General features: G+C 37.4%; 1 protein-coding gene across 8 annotated transcripts in view; it reads left to right on the top strand.

Moving 5' to 3' along the window:
- Window positions 1-25,270, top strand: part of POLK (DNA polymerase kappa) — a 73,540-nt gene that overhangs the window by 4,740 nt on the left and 43,530 nt on the right. For 6 of the 8 annotated variants that reach the window (XM_041751886.1, XM_041751887.1, XM_041751890.1 and 3 more), the window contains exon 2: window positions 18,468-18,630. The exons of 1 other annotated variant lie outside the window; for it this stretch is intronic. In XM_041751886.1, coding sequence (XP_041607820.1) covers window positions 18,496-18,630 — 135 coding nt within the window. In that variant the 5' untranslated portion in view covers window positions 18,468-18,495. Of the gene's footprint in view, window positions 1-14,215; window positions 17,279-18,467; window positions 18,631-25,270 lie in introns of those variants that run through there. One more of the 8 variants, XM_041751888.1, reaches the window with a different exon arrangement.

Raw genomic sequence — 25,270 nt, 5'->3', positions numbered from 1 at the left:
CCCTTTGGAGTACACCATTTCTACAAAGGTTTGATAGGCAACAGATACAAACCCTAAAAATTAGTATACGAAATAAGTGGAGAAGGATAATGACCCTGTTTGTGTAGTACTGCTAAACCAGGAGCCCAAGCCCAAAGATAACCAGCCTAAGAGATCAGAAGACCATAGATTGTCAGGTGGACAATCTGCAGGCAGAATTTGTTGTAGTCAATATAATTGTTCCCTAATTTTATAAATTTGGGGTTTTCTACTGCTTCAGTGGAAGCAGTTATCTATATGCAACAGGTGGTGTTTGCTATTGCATAAACATCTTGTTCAGCACATAGGTAATTAAGGGCTATGTGACTATCCAAAACTACTTTAGCCAGTGAGACAAGTGATCATTGTTGGACTGCTATTGCCTCGGTGCTGGAATCAGCGAGTTTTCCCAGTTCCAGAGAGTGTTTCCTTATCATCCCCTGACATGAACACCCACCAATGGAATAAGTGCCCTTATGATGGAGACAAATCCAGAGTAATGTATACCTCCTGGGAGTTCCCATTTAAGCTGGCAATAAAGATTTGATGGGGAAGACCAATGGGAGGACTAATGAAAGGCTTCAGATTTATTGTGGATCCACGGGCCAAGTTAGAAATCATAGTATGTGTCAGCCTCCAGCCTGCCAGCTGTATAAACACTCATTGGCCCATTGAATAGCGCACTTGCTGCACAGATAAAACCAGGTGGTGCACATAAGACTCCTGCAAGGGTTTGATTATTAATGGTGCTGTTAGTTGGGATTATTCAATTGACCCTTTGACCAAGTGTCAGTGGTGTTTGGGGAATAATTAGGGAGAATTTATTCTGTTCTGTGGACTTTATTCTTGAGGGGTGTATAGAGGGGGCTTGTTTTGTTACAGTGACCTAAAGTAGTAGAGCAAAAAGGGAACCATATAGGTAGAATAAATATGGTTGGTTGCATTGAGAGTTATGGTAGGAGAGAGCTCAAAGTATAGGAAAACCTGGTTATAGAAGTTTGAATGTAAGAAATATCTGGAGGGATATGGGTATAGTTAGTGGTCACATTGGAGATGATGAAAAGGTTTGCTATGGGAAGACTAAAGGGTTGCAACTCCTGTAGACCGATCCAACAATCAATAAGGTTTTGTCAAGGGATTGGGAAATTCAAATGAGGATAGACAAGGAGAAAAATGAAATAAGAAAAAGCAGAAAGAAGAAAATATACAGGCCTGATCCTGTCATCTTAGGGAAGCTGTCTGCTTCAATGCCCTGTGCTCTATTTCCTGGAAATCTTTATTTTGAGGTCAGTAGTTGATAGGCAGTTCCAGTCAGGGTTTTGGAGCTTTCTTTAGATGAGACACATGAATCCAAGGAGTTAACTTTTGGAGTTTAGTGATCCAAGGATTGTTCCATAACACTTAATGAGGGCCTCTCCAATGTGGTTGAAGAGAGTCTTTTTGGAGATATCTTTTCGAAGAAATGAAATCCCTAGGTTGCAGTGTGTAGTTTGAGGGCTTCATCTCCCAGGAGTGTACTGTGAAAAGATTGGCCTACTAGAGGATCCCTGGGTGGCTCAGCGGTTTGGTGCCTGCCTTTGGCCCAGGGCGCAATCCTGGAGTCCCGGGATCAAGTCCTGCGTCAGGCTCCTGGCATGGAGCCTGCTTCTCCCTCCTCCTGTATCTCTGCCTCTCTTTCTCTCTATGTCTATCATAAATAAATAAATAAATCTTTAAAAAAAAAAAAAAAAGATTGGCCTACTAGAGCATGATTATTTTTGAGGGATGTAATTAGGCCTTTGCAATACTGGAGTATATCTTTTTATTAGATGCAGGTCAAAAGAAGTGGAAGCTAGAGCATCCAGTCATTCTCTCAAAGGTGAGGGACACCTGGGTGGCTCAGTGGTTGAGCATCTGCCTTTGGCTCTGGGCATGATCCTGGAGCCCCGGATCGAGTCCCGTGTCTGGCTCCCTGCATAGAGCCTGCTTCTCCCTCTGCCTCTGTGTGTGTGTGTGTGTGTGTGTGTGTGTGTGAGTGTATGTGTGTCTCTCATGAATAAGTAAAATCTTTTTAAAAAGAAAGTTTAAAATTATCTCAAAGGAAAAAAAATAAATAAAATTATCTCGGGGATACCGGGGTGGCTCAGCCGTTGAGCATCTGCCTTTGGTTCAGGGTGTGATCCTGGATTTCTGGGATCGGGCTCCCTTCAAGGAGCCTGCTTCTCCCTCTGCCTGTGTCTCTGCCTCTCTGTGTGTGTGTCTCTCGTGAATAAATAAGTAAAATCTTTAAAAATAAAAAAAAATAAAATTATCTCAAAGGTGACAGTATATGAATTCTAAAGGAGCGGATCTGAGATTTAGGACTATCAGCGATACTTTTGGCCAAGAGTTTCCACAGATTTGCCAGTTGAGTTTTGATGATGCTGTTTGCTGGTTTGACTAGTTCTAAACACTGAGGATGGTAGCAGTGGAAATGCTGTAGAACTGCCCAAACAGGACAGACTTGCTGTAATATTTGACCAGCACAATGGGTTCCCCAGACACTATGGAGCTCAGGGTGGATTCTCCAGATAGGGATTTTTTTTTTTTTTTCAATACGATTTTAGCTATTGAAGAAGCAGTAGCTTGTCTATGTAAAAAGGCTTCAAACCAGTGGGAAAATACTACCAAGATATACTTGTGTTCATGAGATGGGGAGCTGAATAGAGACCATTTAGGAGACCTCAAATGGTCCTTTGGGCAATTTAAAGTGCCCAGGAGCAGTGTCAACAAATTTTTTGAATTGTATTTTTGGTGAGGACAACTTGCTATTGCTGGACAAAGGGGAAATCTTTCTTCCAACTGGACTATGCAAGCTTTGACAAGTGGTATGTGTGTGATAGTCCTCCCTTCATGGCTTCCCAAGTTTGAATTAGGCTTCCTTAACACATTTTCACAGGACTTACCAGATTTTTTGAATAATAGGACAAACTTTTGCACTTAGAAAAAAAGACCAAAGCCAGTCATAAAATCTAGTTAAATAAAAACTTTGTAGTTAATCTGATGAGATTATGTACATTCTTTACATATGAATGATCCCACAGCCAGATCGCTGCAAAATTTCTCTCTCCTTTTTGCATATGCTGGTACTATGTTCTTTCTCATTTCTCCCCTTCTCCTGCATTACTTTGTGTATTACTATTGTCTGTTAATATTTTGCGTTTTCTATTCCTTGTCTGCCATAGCAGTCATTTACAGCAGTGATGGGAGAAGCAGAGGAAGGAGTAGATGAGAAATAGTGAGAAGCTGGGAGAATAATAATTTGGAATGGAACCTCCCATCCTGTTTTAATTGACTCATAGGTGCAAAGAAGGGAAGCTTCTGCTATTCCTATTCTTAATTCTTACTTCAGCTCTGTTTCCTGCCTCAGTATCCCAAAAGCCTCTAATCCTTTCACATTTTTTCAGGCCCTGTGATTGCTCTTTGTTTCCTGGTCTCAAATCTAGGCTTGATGTCTTCTTCCTACATCTTAATCTCATATTTTTGTTTTCTGCCAAGGGGAGTAATTATGATTCTAAATGATGAGTGACATTGTTAGGTTAATCCTCTTACAGAGATGGATATTTAAGTAAGCACTGCCAATAATTATTTTCCTTTCTTTTTTCCTTCTTCTGTTTTCTAACCACCCACACTCCATTTGGATCAAAACATTTTTATTAACATCAATTTTTATTATAGTGTGCTTATACCACTAGGTCTTATTCTGTTACTCTGATTCCTAAGGTGACTTTGCATATATGTCTTGGATTCCCTTGTGTATTGATTTTTAACATTTTTAACTCAAGGACAACTGGATGGGGTGGGGAGAGGGATTCATTGATACCTTAATCCACTGCGTGCAGTTACTTTTGTGTGTGTGTGTGATCAAGTCTTGTTTATTATTTTTATTATTTTTTTAAGATTTTATTTATTCATGAGAGAGAGAGAGAGAGAGAGAGAGGCAGAGACACAAGCAGAGGGAGAAGCAGGCTCCATTCAGGGAGCCCGACGCGGGACTCAAACCGGGGTCTCCAGGATCATGCCCTGGGCCGAAGGCAGGCGCTCAACCGCTGAGCCACCCAGGGATCCCGCAAGTCTTGTTCATTTTAGAAGCATAAACAGTAGAACTAGGAAGGAGTGATGAAAATGAGAACCAGTCCCCCTGACGGAGCTGGATCCAGCACAGGCTCCCTGTGTGTGTGATCAAGGCCAACCCAGCGGCCTCCATCAGCCTTCGCCTGACGGGACAGTATGGGCAGAAGTGAATGTACTATGAGGGTGGGGTAAAATTGGCTCTGGGTTTGCTCTGAACCAGGTGAAAAAGAAGTCCAGAGGTGCCACAACACCCTTGGCTGAGAGCACCCCAGGCTGGCTCTATCCACGCCTGAGGCAAAGTCGTGCTCTGGAGGGGAAACCATGGTGCTTTCTGGTCACCAGGAAGGCCCTAGATGTTCAAAGCAAGCCACAGTGAGGGCTCTCCCCCCCCCCCCCCACTGCCACCCCCCCCCCCCCCCCGTGAGCACCACAGGGTGCATCCCATGCATCCGATAGAAAGTTCTAACATTTGGCAGTCAGACTGATTTCAGAAACAGAATTTCAAAGGGCATGTTTTATCTGGTTTCCTGTTGTATAGAAGAGAGGCAAGCCAGGCATGTTCCAAGCAGAAATATTCTTTGTTGTTGTTGGATAAAATTGAAATTTTATTCCATTATCTTTTATTTACATCTGTTGGTTTTGTGGGATAAAAACTTGTCGGGTAGTTGGTATTTTATAGATTTCACTATAACAGTAAAAAAATCCTTTAGTCTAAAAACTACACAGTACACATATATAATAGATGAACAGTGCTGTTAATACCTACTCTCTGCATGTACACATTTTCTTTCTGTTTTTTACCCTCAAGCTTTTGAGTCTCTAAATTTTAAGCTCTTTAACTGTTATTTTGAGAAATTCATTAGTATCTTACAGTACTACTGTATAAGCAGTATGGTATTTTTAAATATTGGTAGGATCCTCATAATGGCTATTTTGTAAATGTGTTTTGCTTCCTGTTTTTCTCCCCAGCCCTTTCATTTGTTTCACTTTTACTGTAATTTCAGATCTTCTTCTCCTTACTCAAGTAAGCTGAAAAATACTGTTACAGAACTACACATATTGTTATGGTGATACAGTTTATGAATATAGTTTATCTTCATCCTTGCATTTATTTTTTTAAAGAGTTTTTATTCATTTATTCATGAGAGACACACAGAGAGAGAGAGAGAGAGAGAGAGACAGAGAGAGAGAGAGACAGAGACCCAGGCAGAGGGAGAAGCAGGCTCCATGCAGGGAGTCCAATGTGGGACTCTGTTCCGGGTCTCCAGGATCAGGCCCTGGGCCAAAGGCGGCGCTAAACCGCTGAGCCACCCGGGCTGCCCTTCATCTTCGCATTTAAAGTATTAAGACTTGCTATATGATGGTCCTGACTGGGGTGCTATAAAAATAAGAGATATATACCACATGTCCCACAGATTCATTGCTTTTTAGCATTTTACTGTCTAGGAATACAGGCAATAATTAAGTGTATAAAGATATTGTATGTTTTTAATAGTGTCAGTATTATTATTAAAGAACAAGTAAAGATTTAAATTGTCACATGACACATATTCAGTAAATATTTAAGGACGAATGGAGTAAGTTTAGTTGGTTGATGATTAAAGGGAAGTTGTAGAAACTACAATTAACAAGGCTCAGGAGAAAAATCACAAACAGGTTAAAATTAGTGAGAAACAACCAAATTCCAGCATAGCTTTTTGTAAGGAATAAGTATTATTTGTTAAGAACCTACTCAATGTTAGGCATTGTTTTAGGTTTATTATATTTATTTATTTTTTAAGATTTTATTTATTCATAGAGACACACAGAGAGAGAGGCAGAGACACAAGCAGAGGGAGAAGGCAGGCTCCATGCAGAGAGCCCAACGTGGGACTCGATCCAGGGTCTCCAAGATCACACCCCGGGCTGCAGGCGGCGCAAAACCGCTGCGCCACCAGGGCTGCCCAGGTTTATTATATTTAGTATTCACTCCCCCAAAATTCTGCAAAGGAGACATCCTTATTTTACATATAAAAAAATTATTGTTCAAAGAAGTTATGTAAGTTACCCAAAGTCATAACTAATTAATAGTCTAGCCAGACTTTGAAACTCAGAGACATATAATATTTACTATCAATATATATATGATTGTTTTTAACTCAAAAAACAAAAAAAAGACAACGATTACCCTGAAATGATTGAACATTTGAGAATCTTGTTAGAGCCCAGTTACATTCTGGGCATGTTGCATAGTTTTTCTTTAGTTTGAAATTTTTTTTTTGAAAAAAATTCATCCACATACATTTTAAAGCTGCAATGGCATATTATGAGGCATTTTACAGTGTTTTTCTATAACTAAAGGAATCCACTAGCAAATCTATGTTTTAATTATCCATAAATAATTTAAGTGATCTCTTTTGCAATCATTCTTTAATGTTGTTAAAGGAACTTTTTTTTTTTTTTTTTTTTTTATTTATGATAGTCACAGAGAGAGAGAGAGAGAGGCAGAGACACAGGCTGAGGAAGAAGCAGGCTCCATGCACCGGGAGCCTGATGTGGGATTCGATCCCGGGTCTCCAGGATCGCGCCCTGGGCCAAAGGCAGGCGCCAAACCGTTGCGCCACCCAGGGATCCCTGTTAAAGGAACTTTAATGTTGTTAAAGGAATTATGTATTGATTTAACTCAGTATAAGAGTATTTCTCATGAAAAAGTCATTGGTATCTATCTTTTTATTTTTTATATCTGAGTATTTTTATGAATAATCTTGAGAAGTAACAAGGGATGGTGAACAATAACTTTATTAGAAATTGTAATAAAAATTGTAACTTAGTAAACAAATTTTTATCCCATATTTTCCTGAATTGAGTAATGGATGTCCTTTGAAAGCAAGTAGCTGCTCATCAATTTTTTATGCATGATCCTGAAACTACCCATCCTATAAATAAAGATTCCAGATATTATACTCATGTTTAATACATTTTAGCTTATCATTATGTCTGGTTCTTTATCTTGCACTTGTAACATCAAAACATTAACATTGAAAACTTTGACATCTCATAATCTTGTTAAAGAAGACATCCATTTTCTTTCCTCTATTATTGTAAAATATTTTCATTTTTATATTTATAAACACCACGTAGAAGTACAAGTCCAATAAGGTTTTCATTCTTAGTGCATAAATATCATAAAGGATGAAAGAACAGTATCATATGTCCTGTTAGCAAAATGGGATATTCCAAGTTCTTGTTGCAAAATACTCTATGATGAAGTCCTTCCTGTTGAGTGACTAGATAGGAATGCCATATTTGCTGTACTTAAAAATTCATTGTTTATTCGTTGATTCTTAAGTTTGAGAAGATACCTATTTGAGTCATCTAAAAATTCATATGCTGAGAGTTTGCTTCTAAGATCAATTTCACCATCATTATAGTCTAGAGTGCTGTTAGTTTCTTTGCATTCACTTCTGATTTGTCTAATAATTGTGAAACTCTCCAGTCAGTTTTCTTCTCTTTGCCAGTATGGGCAGAAAATGAAAAATTCAGAACTTTCAACTATGTTGAAAGTTTCGTTGTTTCAAACTATGTTCAGCTTTTTATTAAAAGCTTTCATCAGTGAAAGCTACCAAAACACACCCCCTGCAAAAGTGGTGTCTCTATACTTCTTTTATACTTTCCTTCAAAGATAAAATACTGTGGGTAATACCATTAGAAAACTGAAAGATAATATAATAGTGATGGTTGATTTCAGTACCAGATCATCATTCTGGTGATTCTACTATTTCATTTTCTTATGATTTTATCTTTTAGCATAAATGATGAAAAATGATTATTAATTCCTAGGATAATGAAATAGCAAAATATGCAATATATAGGAAAATAAGATCCCTAAGATAATCACTATAATGTATCTTCAATTTATTAAAGGGTCAAATAAATCTATACAGAAATTGCAAGATAGAGTGAATTTTATTCTATTTAAAATGAATATATATATATATTTTAAAGATTTTATTTATTTATCCATGAGAGACACAGAAAGAGAGAGAGGAGAGAGGCAAAGACACAGGCAGAAAGAGAAGCAGGCTCCATGCAGGGAGCCCGACGTGGGACTCAATCCTGGGACTCCAGGATCACGTCCTGGGCCAAAGGCAGGCGCTAAACCCCTGAGCCACCCAGGGATCCCTAAAATGAATATTTTATTCTTTGGAAGTTTATTTATTTATTTTTAAGGTTTATTTATTCATGATAGACACAGAGAGAGGCAGAGACACAGGTAGAGGCAGAAGCAGGCTCCCTTCGGGGAGCCCGATGTGGGACTTGATCCCGGGACTCCAGGATCACGCTCTGGGCTAAAGGCAGATGCTCAATCACTGAGCCACTCAGATGTCCCTCTTTGGAAGATTTCTAAGATTAAATAAGATATGAAAGATCTGTGCTTACAATAAAGTCGTTCAAAGAAGAAACTCTAAAACAAACTGGGTCTGATATATCCTTATATGTCAAAGGTTAATATAACTTTGTTTCTTAATCTTTTTTTAATAACCAAACACAAACTAGTTTGTATTTCCTTCTATCTCAAATAAAAGGGTTAGCCATTATAATTCCAAAATTATAATTTGACCAAATAAGGCATTCTTTTTTTTTTAATATATTTTTTTAATTTTTTATTTATTTATGATAGTCACAGAGAGAGAGAGAGGCAGAGACACAGGCAGAGGGAGAAGCAGGCTCCATGCACCGGGAGCCCGACGTGGGACTCGATCCCGGGTCCCCAGGATCACGCCCTGGGCCAAAGGCAGGCGCCAAACCACTGCGCCACCCAGGGATCCCAAGGCATTCTTTCTAAAGATCAAAGCACATATTAATACACTACTAGTTCATTTATCTTTGTCCAACCCAGTGAAATTTTAGCATTAAAAAATAGATGTATAGTGGCAGCCCGAGTGGCTCAGCAGTTTAGCACCACCTTCAGTCCAGGGCCTGATCCTGGAGACCCGGGATTGAGTCCCACATCGGGCTCCCTGCATGGAGCCTGCTTCTCCCTCTGCCTGTGTCTCTGCCTCTCTCTTTCTCTCTCTCTCTCTCTGTCTCTCTGTCTGTCATGAATAAAGTCTTAAAAAAATAGATATATAAAGTATAAAAATAGGTGTATCAAAATCATTTATAAAGTATATAATATTTGCCCATTGAGAATAGTTAGTAATACCTATGGGATCCCACCATCACAAGCATTTCATAGTCAACCACACTTTATAAATCATGAGCTGAAAGAATTATCAGGAACCAAAGTGAAGTCAAGGGGATCAGTGTTCTACATGTAGAAATATTTATTTTTGCCCTCAGGCAGACATGTGAAAATCTACAAAGAACTGCTAGTAAATTCCAGAGATGAAGGCCTTTTCTAAAAAAAAAAAAAACCTTTGCTGCTTTCTAGTGATTATTGTTATTTTTTTTATAGGATGAAACCCAAACTATTTTGTGATTAAGATTAGTAAATGAGGGTTGTCTGGGTGGCTCAGTCAGTTAACTGTCTTTGGCTCAGGTCATGATCCCAAGCTCAGCAGGGAGCCTGCTTCACCCTCTCCCTCTGCCATTCCCACTTGTGCTCTCTGGATCTCTCTTTCTCTGTCAAATAGATAAAATCTTAAGAATTAGTATATGATACTGTAAACAAAAGTCAAACAGGTACATCATTTAAACAGGTTTTGTTGGTCATATTCTTGAGAAAAGTATTGAGGATTGGGCAGCCCAGGTGGTTCAGTGGTTTAGTGCTGCCTTCGACCCAGGGCGTGATCCTGGAGTCCCAGGATCGAGTCCCACGTCAGGTTCCCTGCATGGAGTCTGCTTCTCCCTCTGCCTGTGTCTCTGCCTCTCTATCTGTCTCTCATGAATAAATAAATAAAATCTTAAAAAAGAAAAAAGTATTGAAGAATTTTTTAGCCTTTTTAGAGTGTTGTTTCCTTTCCTCACTTGGGGATTTTGAGGGGGAACATGTAAATATATGCAATAAAGGGGTGGGAGATGAGGAAAGCATTGCTGCTATATGTCCAGGAACAGAGAAAACCTTCATATCTTTAAAGGGACAGATGAAGAAGAAGAAGGAGTAAGGGAAAGTGTTCACAGAAAGTATGGGAACCTGGATTAGCTCTGTCTTTCAAAGGAGGGAGTGGGTCTGGGCATGTTGTAGCCAAACTGACGAAAACGAAAAATTAAGAGTTAAAAACTTGAGAGCAGTCACAAAGAAATGACACATTACATACAGGGAACACAATATCAACTGTCATGATCTTAACAAGTAATAGAGGTTAGAAAACAGTGGAGCAACATCTTTCAAGTACTGAAAGAAAGACCTGTCAACTTTGTATCTGATGAAAGTATCTTTCAAGAATAAAAAGATAAAATAATAAACCTGCTGGCATTTTAGTTATATATTTAGCATACTGATTAAAAATGTGGGCTCTGGGGACAGAATCTTAGGTTTGAATTTCAGTTTGGACACCTCTGGTGATCCTGGATGAATTACATAAATTCCCTAGGGTTCAGTTTCCATATGTACTTTACATACTTTAGTGAGATAATATCTAAAGTAGTGAGCAATCATGAGAAACAGATGAGAGAATGCTTTTTAAATACGTAGTACCTGCTTGGCATATGGTAAATTGTTTGAAAATGTTAGTTATTATTTATCTGTATGTACTTTTAGCACATATTTTGAATTTGCACCTTTATTCAAATGAAAACATTACTAATCTTTAGGATACAGCTGTTTTATAACCATGTTACTGCTATAACACAAACTTTGGTCTGTGTACAGTGCTGATCCATAATAAGATAATCACAGAATTTGAAGGTAAGCTATAAAATTATTGTCTCACAGTTTTGATGAAACAAGGATCCCAGCATGGCTTGTTGGGTGTCTCTGGGTCATGAGGTTGCAGTCAAGTTCTTTCCTGGGGCTGCAGTCTTATCTGAAGACTAAACTGGAAGAGCGTCCGCTTCCAGACTCACTCACACAGACCTTCTGACAGGGCTGTGTCACAGAGCAGCTGGCTTCCCCAGAGTGAATATCTAAGTTGAGAACATCCAAGATGGAAGTCACATCCTTTTGTGACCTACTTTTATGTGTGACATCCCATCACTCCTGCTTCTGTTGTATTCTATTTGTGAAAAGAGAGTCACGTAATTACATATTGTATTCATTTGTTGTGCTTTTTTCTTCATTTTCCTAGCATCTATGAAATATTTTTAAATAACTATTTTAGTGGTATTAAGAATTGCATATTTCATTTGTAGGTTACATTTTGTTTCTTAGTATATTTGGTAGTGTAGAAATGGATAATTCTTATGTTAGAAGCTACTGTCAACATCTGACCAGTTTTCATAATACTATATACTATGTGCAGATTTAATAAGAGAGTCAGAATAAACTTTAATAATTTATTGGCATTAGGCAAGTGGTTTTGGCAAAAATATGAATTTAGGAATTTTTGCAAGTATGTTTAAGCTATTACGGTTTAAAATTCTGAAATCTGAGAAATTTAAGCTCTTAACTTTAATAACGATGAATACTTTAACCTTTTAAAAATTGTAGTCACACAATGAGAAGCCAGATTTTAAATCCTAAAACTAGGTTGGTCTTATTCTAGCTTCAAGCTTTTGAGTGAAGGAGGTAACAAGCTTTTTGGTTCTAATCTCTGCTGAAATAAATGGATTTTAGCATCTACTTTTTGGCTACTAACTCTTTGAGCCCTGGTCGGGAAAAGGAAAACATTTCCAATAACTAGTATATTAGAAATAAAAAAGAAAAAATTCCACAACGAAACCAAGACATGCAATTCATTTCCCTTTTTTAAAATAAAATTATGGTGTCCTCCAGAGGCAGAGATGGATTTTGCTTACCTGTGAAAGTTATATAATACAAGTGCACTTTTTTTTTTAATATTTGATTTACTTATTCATGAGAGACACAGAGAGAGAGAGGCAGAGACACGGGCAGAGGGAGAAGTAGGCCCCTCGCAGGGAGCCTGATGTGGGACTGGATCCCAGAATCCTGGGATCATGACCTGAACTGTTACATGTCTGTAGGATTAGATAGAGTGCAGGCTTTTTAACAGCCTTTTGTCCCATTCTTCTTCAGTAGCATAAGTTAAATAAATAGGAAGCTCATGAAGGAAAAAGACAGTCAAAGAAAATATATATGCATAGTTCTCTCAAAGACTTTATGTCGTTGGTGAAAACTTGCATTTTCTTTTAGCATATATTCTCATGGTTTGGGATCTGTAGAGTTATTTCTGGGTTTTTTTTTTCTGTCAGTGATACATATAAATTTAAAATCTTTTTAACTGGTTCATTCTGAAATAATTTTGAATTTTTTGTACATCCTATTATGCAAAGATATTAAGAAGTGAAGTCAAATACAAAGTTGCATCTGTGCTCTCATTGCTATCATTTAAAGTTGTATGCATGTAGTTTGAGTACATGTGTTCATGTATGTGTATGTAAAATAATTGGAGTGGAACGTAGAAAATAACCTGTCGAAATTTTGGGGTTGTGATTTTTATTTTCTTGAAAATTTAAAAAAGGGCAGCGGTTTAGCGCCGTCTTCATTCAGCCCAGAGCGTGATCCTGGAGATCCGGGATCAAGTCCCACGTCGGGCTCCCTACATGGAGCCTGCTTCTCCCTCTACCTCTATCTCTGCCTCTCATGAATAAATAAATAAAATCTTTAAAAAAAATTTTTTTAAGATTTTTCTAACAAAATGAAAAAGGAAATTTTGGGTCAGGCATTAATTGGGAAATTGCTTTAAAACTAGGGTAATAGGGACTCCTGGGTGGCTCATGGTTGGGCGTCTGCCTTCCGCCCAGGGCGTGACCCTGAAGACCTAGGATCCAGTCTTGCATTGGGCTTCCTGCCTGGACCCTGCTTCTCCCTCTGCCTCTCTCTCTGTGTTTCTCTCATAAATAAATAAATAAAATCTTTAAAAAAATTTTTTTTAAAACTAGGGTAATATTACTAATTCATAGTATTTGGAGGATCCCTGTGTGGCTCAGAGGTTTGGCGCCTGCCTTTGGCTCAGGGCCTGATCCTGGAGTCCTGCGGTTGAGTCCCACATTGGGCCCCCTGGATGGAACCTGGTTCATCCTCTGCCTGTGTCTGTGCCTCTCTCTCTGTCTCTCATGAATAAATAAAATCTTAAAAAAAAAAAATTCATAGTATTTAAATGTAGATAGTAAAAAGACCATTTAATCACAGCCTGAAATTTAGTTTAATCCATTTAATCTGTTCAAACAAACCTGTTGAATGTTTGAACATTTAGAGGATTAAAAATAATATTTGTTCTTCAGACATGCACAGGTTTTTCTGGAAAGATTTTTGGGTTTGGTTATTTATAATAGTGTATTAGAAATAGGAAGCAAGCTCCACCTAGGAACTTAATGTAGTTCTAGTTTTCTATCCTTGTCCTCTTTCCTCCCTCCCTTCCTCTCCATATTCTCTCCTTCACTTTATCTTTCTTAATATCCTTAGTATTTTTGCATATCTTCTGGTAGATTAATTCCAGATGACTGGTCAATATGCTAATCACTTGTGATATTGTTTACATAGTTTTGTGAGCTTTTTATAGGTAGGAGAAATCCTTACCACTCTAAAACTTCTTCTTTAGAAATGCTGAAAAAATCTAATTTTCCATGCTTACTACCACCAAAAACAAAGGTTGGCCCTATATTTTTTTAAGTGGTAACCTGAATAGTTAGTGGTAGAATCAGACTGGGAAGAACTTGAATATTTTCAGAGAAAATATACTTTTAAACCAATAAACTAAACCACAAGAACCCAAGTTCTTTCCTTTGCGTTGTATGTAACTATTTGTGCTTCTCAGTTGAAGTGAAACAGACTATATTTGTAGTATCGAGCTATAAAAATGTTTGACTATTTTTTTTTTCATAATCATAGGACAAGTAGTTTTTTGGGAACAAAACAAGCAATATTCATCTGTAAGATCCATGAACTTTGGCTTTTTCTTTAGGATGCTTACAGTGAAACTTTTTTCCATCTACAGTCCATATTTTTTATTTTTTAAAGATTTTCTTTATTTATTCATGAGAGACAGAGAGAGAGAGGCAGAGACACAGGCAGAGGGAGAAGCAGGCCCCATGCAGGGAGCCTGACATAGGACTCGATCCCGGGTCTCCAGGATCACGCCCTGGGCTGAAGGCGGTGCTAAACCGCTGAGCCACCCAGGCTGCCCTTCTACAGTCTATCTTGAAGCTATTTCACAGCTCTGGAAATTTGGCTTAACTATTTTTTTGTTCAAAAGATTTTATCTATTCATTTGAGAGAGAAAGAGAGCATGAGCCAGGGGAAAAGGCAGCAGGGGAGGAAGAAGCAGACGCCCTGCTGAGCAGGGAGCCAATTGCAGGGCTTGATCCGAGGACCCTGAGATCATGACCCGAGCCCAAGGCAGGCAGTTAACCAGCCGAGCCACCCAGGCACCCCTTGGCTTAACTTTAATGATAACTATTGATTGAGAGTTTATTATAGCCCAGAGAGTTTATTATATCCTAGCCATTCTAGGCTCTTATATACTTCTCTCACAAAGCCATTTAAAGTAGTATTAAATCTCACTTCCCAGAAAAATACAAAGTACAAAATACAAAGTAACAATCTTTTCTGATACTTATTTGATCATCTCTGCTGGGAGCTAGCTCTCCCTTTCAATGTATGGATTTCTGAAGAAATTCAGTAAGAACTAGTGGGGAGAACAGCATAAACCAGGACTAATGAGAGATTCCAGAAATTTGAAAATAACAGAAATACTAACCAATGAAAACAAAAGACAGGCGCACTACAGGGACATAGATGATTTACTAGAAGGAACTCATAATAATCAGGTATACTACAACTTCATTCAACAAATTATTTATTGAGCACCTTCTCTGTTGCCAAGCACTGCTTGAGTCATCTGGGATATACATCAGTTAAAACAAAAAAGAAAATTCCTTGCCCTCTTGGAGCTTCCATATTCACAGGAGAGATAGACAATAAGCATAATAAGTAAACCTATGTTTATTATTATGTTAGAAAATGATAAGGGCTATGAAAAACATGGGGATGTTGGGAAGATGGGGTGGGAGGTATTAATCAGGCTGCAATTTAAATAGGAAGATCAGGGTAAAGCCTCATTGAGAAGGTAACTTTTGGGGCGCCTGGGTGGCTCAGTGGTTGAGCGTCTGCCCTTGGCTCAGGTTGTGGTCTTGGGAGTTACAGAATCAGATCCTGCATCAGGCTCCCTGCAGGGAGCCTGTTTCTCCCTCTGCCTGTGTCTCTGCCTCTCTGTGTGTCTCCCATGAATAAATGAAATCTTAAAAAGAGAACGTAACATTTAAGCAAAGACTTGAAGGGAAGTTAGTCAAGAGAGTATCAGCTGAAGAACCCTAAAGGAGAGGATTCAAGATTAGAATGTGCTTACCAGATTTGAGGGACAGAAGAGACCAGTGTGGCTGGAGAGTAGTGAGCAAGGGGGAGAATATTAGGTAAAAGGGTAGACAGGTAACAGGTAGTTTGAATCCAGAGTCTGTTGGGACTTTGGCTTTTATTCTGGAGTAAGAATGGGTGCCATTGTACAATTTTCAGAAGAGTAATGTGACCTCACTTGTTTTTTTTTTTTTTTTTTTTTTAATTTTTATTTATTTATGATAGTCACAGAGAGAGAGAGAGGCAGAGACATAGGCAGAGGGAGAAGCAGGCTCCAAGCACCGGGAGCCCGACGTGGGATTCGATCCGGGGTCTCCAGGATCGCGCCCTGGGCCAAAGGCAGGCGCCAAACCGCTGCACCACCCAGGGATCCCTGTGACCTCACTTGTGATTTAGAAGAATCAGTTGGGCTACTGTGTTGATAAATGACTACATGGAGGGCAGAAAGAGACTATTTAAGAGGTGGTTGCATTAATCTAGGCAAGAGATAAGGGTGGTTCATACTAGGGTGGAAGCAATGACAGTAGTGAGAAGTGGTTAAATTCAGGGTACATTTTGAAAGTAGAGTCCACAGGATTTGCTGACAGTTTGGTGTGGAGAGTATGAGAAAGAGGGAGCTCAAGAGTGACTACAAGGTTATTTGTATGAGCAATTGGAAGGGAATGGAGTTGCCCTCAATGAGATGAGGCTCAAGATTGCATGCAAATAGAACTGCTTTGAGGGATGGAGGCAGATGACAAGATCGGTTTTAGACATGTTAAATGTAGGATGCCAGACGGGCATTTGGATTGCAGCTATAAACTTGGAAGTCATTAACATGTAGAGGATAGTAAACATCCTCATGAAAGTAGACATAAATGGTCTGGTAAGTGGGTATCAACAAGACAGGAAGGTAGCTGAATACTAACTTTACCTATCTCACAACTTTGCCTGGTGCCGACACTACTGATAATAACCCAGTTCTTCTGACCCAATTAGGGACCAAAATCAACTCTTAGAGTTTTGGGGCTAACTAATATATTTGTTATGAAATAGTAGGCATTCAACAAGTGTTTCTTTTCCTTTCATATATTTCATCATTTAAAGGACAAGGCAGCTTGGCGCACGTGGGTGTCACAGTTGGTTGAGTGTCTGATTCTTGGTTTCAACTCAGGTCATGATCTCAGGGTTGTGAAATCGAGCCCCGAGACAGGATCTGTGCAGAACATGGAGCCTGCTTGAGATTTCCTCTCCCTCTGCCCCTCCTGCTCATGGTCTCTCTTTCTCAAATAAATACGGTTTTGAAAGAAATAAAGGATAAGGCAGCATAAATGTAGTGAATCTGCATTCAGCCTCTTCACTCTTCAGGAGTCTTGGTTTGGGGAAAATATAAACCAATTACATTCACTAGTTTTATTAGAAAACGTTAACTAAGAGGGCTACTAAAGCATAACACAAAACATAGGGTGATATTAGGCTGAATATGTTAGTTGAAAAGTCAAACAATAAAAACAGAAAAATAGCCAGTATTCTCTTGGGCACTGGAAACAACAGCACCAGTGGTTCCTATACTTTGGGGGCACGTTGGAATAACCCGGGCGTGGCTTAAAAATACTGATATCTGGTTCTACCTCCAGACCTTCTGATTTTTTAATCTCATATGTAGAGTCAAACAACAACAACAACAAAAACAACCTGATGTCATAGATGCAGAGAACAGATTGGTGGTTGCTAGAGGTGAGTGGTGGATAGGTGAAATGTGTAAAGGTGGTCAAAAGGTAACAAACTTCCAGCTATAAAATAAATCATAGGGATATAAAGTATAGAATGGTGACTATAGTTAATATGGTATCATATATTTGAAAGTTGGTAAGAGATTAGAACTTAAAAGTTTTCAGCAAAAGAAATTATGTAACTATGTGTGGTGATGGATGTCAACTTTATAAAAAAAAAAAAAAGGAAAAGAAGAGGTCCTTAAGGCAGCATAAAATAAATAGATTAATCTCTAAATCATGCAAATAAGAAATCACTGGCATAATTTGTTGAGCGTCATGGCAGTGTTCACCTGGTCATTTCTTTATAGTGTAAGTGAACTCAAATTGGAAAAAGCTGTGATGTTATGGCAGCTGTATTAGCTTGGAGTGAGAAGACATGGATTCACACCAGTTCTTTTGCTCATTAGCAAACTTAAGATGGCCAATTCACTTAACCATCTGTCTTGCATGGTTACTATAAATACTTTAAAAAGCTAATATATGTGAAAGTAAATAATAAAGTATTATTTAAAGACTTTAAAGAATTATTATTTGAAAGGATTTTTCTTAACCTTAGAAATGACATGATATTGTAAAATGTAATAATTTCGTAGAAGTGAATAGATTATTATATTTTGTGTATTTTTTCACTGCTTTAAGAAATGGAGCTCTGTATACAGTAGGTAATGAATGCTATTGAACTTACCATGTTTAGTACGTGAAGTGTTTTTTTGTATTTATTTCCTATACAGTGTGTTAATATGTGAAAAATATGAACTTTGGACTCAGGCCTGGATTTCAACATGGATCTTGTCACTTATTAGCAAATTTGTGTCAGTAGACATGTTCTTAGTCTTAGATTTCTTTTCTCTTTATATTAGGGATAATAAAATTTATCTTTCACAGCAGGGCTACTGTGTGAGGTTCCAGTGTAAAGTGCCAAGCATAGTACCTGGCACAAAACTTATGGGAAATGTTAATTCCTTTTTTCTCTCTGAAAGTACAATAATCTAGGAAGAGTAATTTAAAAGTCTAAGTAATGATAACTTCTCAATGGCTAAAAATTCTTAAATGTTCTACTTATTTGACTGGTTCTTTATCACTTTAACTTTGAAGTAATCACCCCCTCACCATGAATACTTTAAAAAGCAGTGTTTATTTTGTTTTTTCAGATAATAAAAAAAGCTTTAAGTTTACACCATGGATAGCACCAAGGAGAAGAATGGCAATTACAAAGATGATCTTCTGCTTAGGATGGGACTTAATGATAATAAAGCCGGAATGGAAGGATTAGATAAAGACAAGATTAACAAAATTATAATGGAAGCCACGAAAGTACGTTTCTTATATCTTTTGCTATCATTAATTTAGTAGCTTTTTATTTTAATTTTTTAATTAATTAGTTAATTAATTAAAATCAATTTGCCAACATATAGTATAACACCCAGTGCTCATATCCCATCAAGTGCCCTCCTCGGTGCCTGTCACCCACTACTCCATTCCTCCACCCACCTCCCCTTCTGTAACCCTTTGTTTCCCATAGTTAGGAGTCTAATGATTTGTCTGCCTCTCTAATTAGTAGCTTTTTAACTTTCTGTTTAAAATAAAATCAGTAAGCTTTAAATATTTTTATTTAATAAAAATTAATATAATTAATTAATTAATAAAATTATTTTTTATTTTTTAATTAAATTAAATATTAATTTTATTAATGAAAAATTATTTTTTATTGTAGTTTTTAATATTTTAAAGTATCCTGTTGTTAAAACAAACAGGTATGGAATAATCTCTCTTCTGTTCTGTTACTCTTGCCATCCAGTTTTCTGCTTCACATACACATAATATGCATGTTAAAGCAAAATAACATACATGTTCTTTTTTCACCCTTTTTCTAAGTAGAAGAATACTGTAATTGTGATTTTTGTTAATGTAATTTGGAGGTCTTTCTGTATAAGTAAAGATCTTCATTCTTTTTTATGCCTTCATGTGTGGATATAATAAAGCTTTTTGAACCAATCAGAATGTTTATTTATAAACATTTAAGTCATTTCTAGTCTTTTGTTTTTTACCAGCAATACTACAGTGAATGACCTAGTATTTTATCACACAGGTGCAGATAAAATTATAGGAGAGATTCTACAAGTGGAATTATTCTACCAAATACAGATAGCAAAAAGGGATATATGCATGTGCAGTTTTTATGAATTGCCCAATTGCCCTCCATAGTAGATATATCAATTTAAATTATCACTGTCAGTATATGAGAGTATATTACCATGGTACAACTGTGCCAGTATAGTGTGTAACTAAACTTTTGGATTTGCTAATCTACAGTGATATAGTGTAGCATTAATTTGCATTTCTCTTATGAAAAGTCAGATATTGTGGACATTGCTGCTATAAATTATGGACATTGCTGCTATAAACATCGGGGTGCAGGTGTCCCAGCATTTCATTGCATCTGCATCTTTGGGGTAGATCCCCAGCAGTGCGGTTGCTGGGTCATAGCACAGGTCTATTTTTGACTCTTTGAGGAACCTCCACACAGTTTTCCAGAGTGGCTGCACCAGTTCACATTCCCACCAACAGTGTAAGAGGGTTCCCTTTTCTCCGCATCCTCTCCAACATTTGTGGTTTCCTGCCTTGTTAATTTTCCTCATTCTCACTGGTGTGAGGTGGTATTCTAAGTTTTCTTTTAAGAAAAAAAAGATTTTATTTATTTGTTTGAGAGAGAGAGAGAGGGACCGAGAGAGCATAAGCAAGGGGAAGGGCAGAGGGAGAAGCAGGCTCCCCACTGAACAGAGAGCCTGAAATGGGGCTTCATCCCAGGCGCCCCAGGCGCCCACTAAAATTTTCTCTTAACTGACATTTTTAATGAAAATTTCTTCCAATTTTGTATGTGTTGAGTATTATTATATTTTGATTATTTAAGCATTTAGGTCACTGCTATTGGTAACATACAAATGATGTGAAAATCTTGATGGTAAAAATATATTCATGATTTTCCTGAAATGAAGTCAAGAAACACAGAGTTTATGAAATAAACATCATCTATGAGAAAAAAAAAAGAAAGAAAAGAAAAGTCAGATAGTGCATCTTTTCATATGTTTAAAAAGCCACTTGAGGGACACCTGGATGGCTCAGTGGTTGAACATCTGCCTTTGGCTAAGGTTGTGATCCCCGGGTCATGGGATCGAATCCTGCATCAGCCTCTCCGTGGGGAGCCTGCTTCTCCCTCTGCCTGTGTTTCTGCCTCTATCTGTGTCTCTCATGAATAGATACATAAAATCTTTAAAAAAAAAGTTTTTTTTAAAGCCACTTGTATTTTACTTTTTTGCAAACTGTCTCTTCTTGTCCTTTGTATAGTTTTCCATTTGATTATTATACATCTTTTTACTTTGTTTATGGTGTACTTTATCCTGTGCAGAAGTTTTTTGTTTGCTTTTTTATATGTACTTGAATTAGTCAATGACATATGCTTTTATCCAAGGTCCTAAATGTTTTCTTCTAACATCTCTGGTCTCGTGTGTATATTATGAAATATCCGTGTAGAAAGGTGTAAAATTAGAATATCCTTTTTCGGGATCCCTGGGTGGCGCAGCGGTTTGGCGCCTGCCTTTGGCCCAGGGCGCGATCCTGGAGACCCGGGATCGAATCCCACATCGGGTTCCCGGCGCATGGAGCCTGCTTCTCCCTCTGCCTGTGTCTCTGCCTCTCTCTCTCTCTCTGTGTGACTATCATAAATAAATAAAAATTAAAAAAAAAAAAAAGAATATCCTTTTTCTTAAGAAATGCATGCTGATATCCGCAGCAACTTACTTTTAAATGATTTAGCCAAAAAAAGGAAGAGGAACATGCATTTGTGTGTGTACACATGTCTGTGCAAGTGGAGCTGGAGTGTGTGTATATACATAAACATAGGAGTTGTGGGAGAAACTAAATGTAGCAAGTATCTTAAGTAAGACATGTGAGTGTTTATTGTATTATTCTTTGAACTGTTGGAAGATGTGGAAATTCCAAAATAAAAAATTGAGGGAAAAATAATTTTTTAACTGTATAAAACAGAGATACACTTTAAAAGTAAAAGAATTGGGACGCTTGGATGGCTCAGCGGTGGAGTGTCTGCCTTTGGCTCAGGGCGTGATCCTGGGGTTCAGATCAAGTCCCACATCGGGCTCCCTGCATGGAGCCTGCTTCTCTCTCTGCCTTTCTCTCCCCCGACCCACCCCCACCCCTGTCTCTCATGAAATAAATAAAATCTTTAAAAATAAATAAATAAATAGATAGATAGATAAATAAATAAATAAATAAAAGCAAAAGAATTGAGATGAAGTAAGCAAGCGTAATATATGGACCCTACTTGGATCTTGGTTTGAACAAATATTTTTGGAGCATTTAAGGGAATTTGAATATGGATCCTTTTCTTAGTGATCTGCAGTGCTTTCTTCTATTCTATTGGATTATTTTTTGTTATATCTTTACAATATGACCTTAATTACAGTACTTTATAATAAATCTTGATAACAGCTAGGACAGGTTCCTTTTTTATTCTTTATTCTTTTTGAAGAGTATCTTAGATATTCTTGAAACTTTGCTGTACCATATAAACCATAGGACAACATGAGGGTTAGAAGCACTTATCCCCCCCCCACACACACAGTTGAAAATCCATTTCCAACTTTTGACTCTTCCAAAATAAACTGCTAATAGCTTAACCAATAATATAAACAGTTGATTAGTACAAATTTGTATATTGTGTGTATTATATATTGCATTCTTACAATAAAGTAAGCTAGAGAAAAGAAAATATTAAATTCTTAAGGAAGAGAAAAATACCTATTTACAGTATTGTCTATATTTATTGAAAAAAATCCATGTATAAGTGGACCTGCACAGTTCAAACCTGTGATGTTCAGGGGTCAACTGTACACACATATCAGTCATAAAACTGTATATGCATATCATCTGATTGACATGTATCAATCATAGGAAATATATACCTTACATGTATTTTATATATTAATATATATTAAAATATTTATATATTTTGTATGATATTTCTCTAGTATAGGGGGAATGGGAAGTTCATCATAAATATCTTTTTTAAATTGAAATTTTCTAATTGTTACTGCTTCACAGCCAATGCAGTTTACTTCTTTAAAACTTTTATAAAAGAAAATTTTAAACATATACAAAATTAGAATACTAAAGTGAATTCCTGGGTAATCATCACCCATTGTCAACAGTTATCAACATGTTTGTAAATATTGTTTCATCTATGTTACCCTGCCTAGTGAATTTTGAAGGTAGAGACTGGAGTATTTTCAAACAATTCCTAATAAGTTGGACAAATTTCAAAAAGTTTCCAGTTTCCAAAACTGACTCAAGAAAATATGGAAAATCCAAATAGACCTTTAACAAGGAAAGAAATTAATAATTAACCTCTCCCCCGCCCTGTAAAAAAAACAGGTAACTATGGCTTCAGTGGTGAATTTTATCTGACATTTAAAGGAGAAATAAGGGGCACCTAGGTGACTCAGTAATTGAGCATCTGCCTCTGGCTCAGGGAGCCTGCTTCTCCCTCTGTCTGTGTCTCTGTGCCTCTCTCTCTCTCTCTCTCTCAATCTCTCTCTGTCTCTCATGAATAAATAAATAAAATCTTTTTAAAAATAAATAAGTAAAGGAGAAATAATATCAATATTCCACAAGCTCTTCCAAAAAATAAAAAGGATGTGATATTTAGAAACTCATTCTGTGAGACCAGTATCACCTTGACACCATAGCCAGACAAGCAGAAGATTATAGATCATTGTCAATATAAAAGTCCTCAACAAAACGTTAGCAAACTGAATCCAACTATATGTATATATAAAACTATATGTGTAACTATATATATAAAAATTATGTATCATGACCAAGTGGGATTTATTCCAGGAATGCATTTTTCTTCTAAAAATCAGGAACAAGGCAAAGATGCCCATTCTCCTGTCTATGCAACATAGTCCAGAAAGTTCTAGCTAATTCAGTCAGGCAATAAAAAGAAATAAAAGGCATTTAGATTGGGAAGGAAGAACTAAAACTATCTCTTCACAAATAACGTGATGTTACATGTAGAAACTCTTCAGGAATTTCAAAAGGAATGCAACAGTTATACCACAAAAATCACAAAAATGTGTTGGGGGAAAGTAAAGATTTAAAAAATGGATAGGGAAAAAAATTAAAAAAATTAAAAAATGGATAGGGGTGCATGGGTGACTCAGTTGGTTAAACATCTGCCTTCCACTCAGGTCATGATCCCGGGGTCCTGGGATTGAGCCCCTTGTTGGGCTCCCTGCTCAGGGGAGACCATTTCTCTTTCTCCCTCTGCCCCTCCCCCAGCTTGTGTGAGCTCTCTTTCTCTCAAATAAATAAATAAATCTTTAAAAAATTTTAAAAATAAAAAATGAAGAAAGATTACATGTTCAAGGATGAGAAGACTCAATATTGTTAAGAGGGTATTTCTCCTCAAATTTATCTGCAGATTCAGTGTACTTCCCCATCCAAATTCCAGGGGAATTTTTCTGCAGAAATTGATAAACAGACTAAAATTTATGTGGAAATGCAAAAACATCTAAAACAGCCAGAACAGTTTTGAAAAGGACAAACATGGAGTTCTTTGACTTTCCTGGGTTTTTTGTTTTGTTTTGTTTTTTGTTTTTAAGATTTTATTTATTTATTCATGAGAGATACAGAGAGAGCAGCAGAGACACAGGCAGAGGGAGAAGCAGGCTCCCCGCAAGGAGCCCGATGTGGGACTCGATCCCAGGACCCTGATATCACGACCTGAGCCAAAGGCAGATGCTTAACCACTGAGCCACCGAGGCGCCCCAACTTTCCTGTTTTAGAACTTATTATAAAGCTACAGTTATTAAGAAGTGTGGTGCTGCTATAAGACTAGATGTATTGAACAATGGAGCAGAATTAAGAGTCCAGAAGTAAATCTTGTATTGACACTTTATTAATTTTTGATAAAAGTACTAAGGCAGAAGAATATATGATCTGTTCAGCAAATGGTCCTGTGACAGCTGAATATCTACACGCAAAAAAGATGAACTGAGACCCTCAGTTCACACCATACACAAATATAACTCAAAATCAGGTGAAATGTAAGAGCTGATGCAGTAAAAACTTCTAGAAGATAGGAAAAAATCTGAAACATTTGGTTAGGAAGCATTTCTTAGATACACCACCAAAAACACAATTAATAAAAGAAAAAGTTGACAAGTCAGACCTCATCAAATTTCAAAACTTTCGCACTTTTAAAAGATACAATTAAAAAAGAAAATGATATGGGACGCCTGGGTGGCTCAGCAGTTGAGCATCTACCTTCAGCTTAGGTCGTGATCTGGTCCTGGGATCGAGTCCTGCTTTGGGCTCCCCACAGGAAGCCTGCTTCTCCCTCTGCCTGTGTCCTTGCCTTTCTCTGTGTGTATCTCATGAATAAATAAATAAAATAATACGATTTTTAAAAAGAAAATGATAAGCCACATACTAGTATAAAATATTTGCAAAATACTTATTTGATAAATGATTTACATCCAGATTATACAGAGAATTCTTACAAATTATTAAGACAACCTAATCAAAAATGGGCAAAAGATATAACTAGTCATCTCACTAAAGATGTAAGAATGGCTCTTAAGCGCATGAAAGATGTTCAACATCATTAGTCATCAGGGAAATGCAAATTAAAACCACAATGAGGTGCCATTCACACTATTACAGTCTAGAATGACTATGAGACAGACAATAACAAACGCTGATAACAATGTGGAAAAGTTGGAACCCTTATGCCTTGCTAGTGGGATTGTAAAATGGTTCAGCCACTTTGGAAAACAGTCTGGCAGTTCCTCAAAAGGTTTAACATAGAGTTACCATATGACACAGAGATTCCACTCCTGGGTATGTAAATAAAGTAAAAACATATGTCCACGTA

This window comes from Vulpes lagopus, chromosome 4 (genome assembly GCF_018345385.1).
Source record: "Vulpes lagopus strain Blue_001 chromosome 4, ASM1834538v1, whole genome shotgun sequence".
NCBI lineage: Eukaryota > Metazoa > Chordata > Mammalia > Carnivora > Canidae > Vulpes > Vulpes lagopus.
The sequence above is the reverse complement of the archived record's forward strand: the minus strand, read 5'-3'. Positions and strand labels throughout refer to the sequence as shown.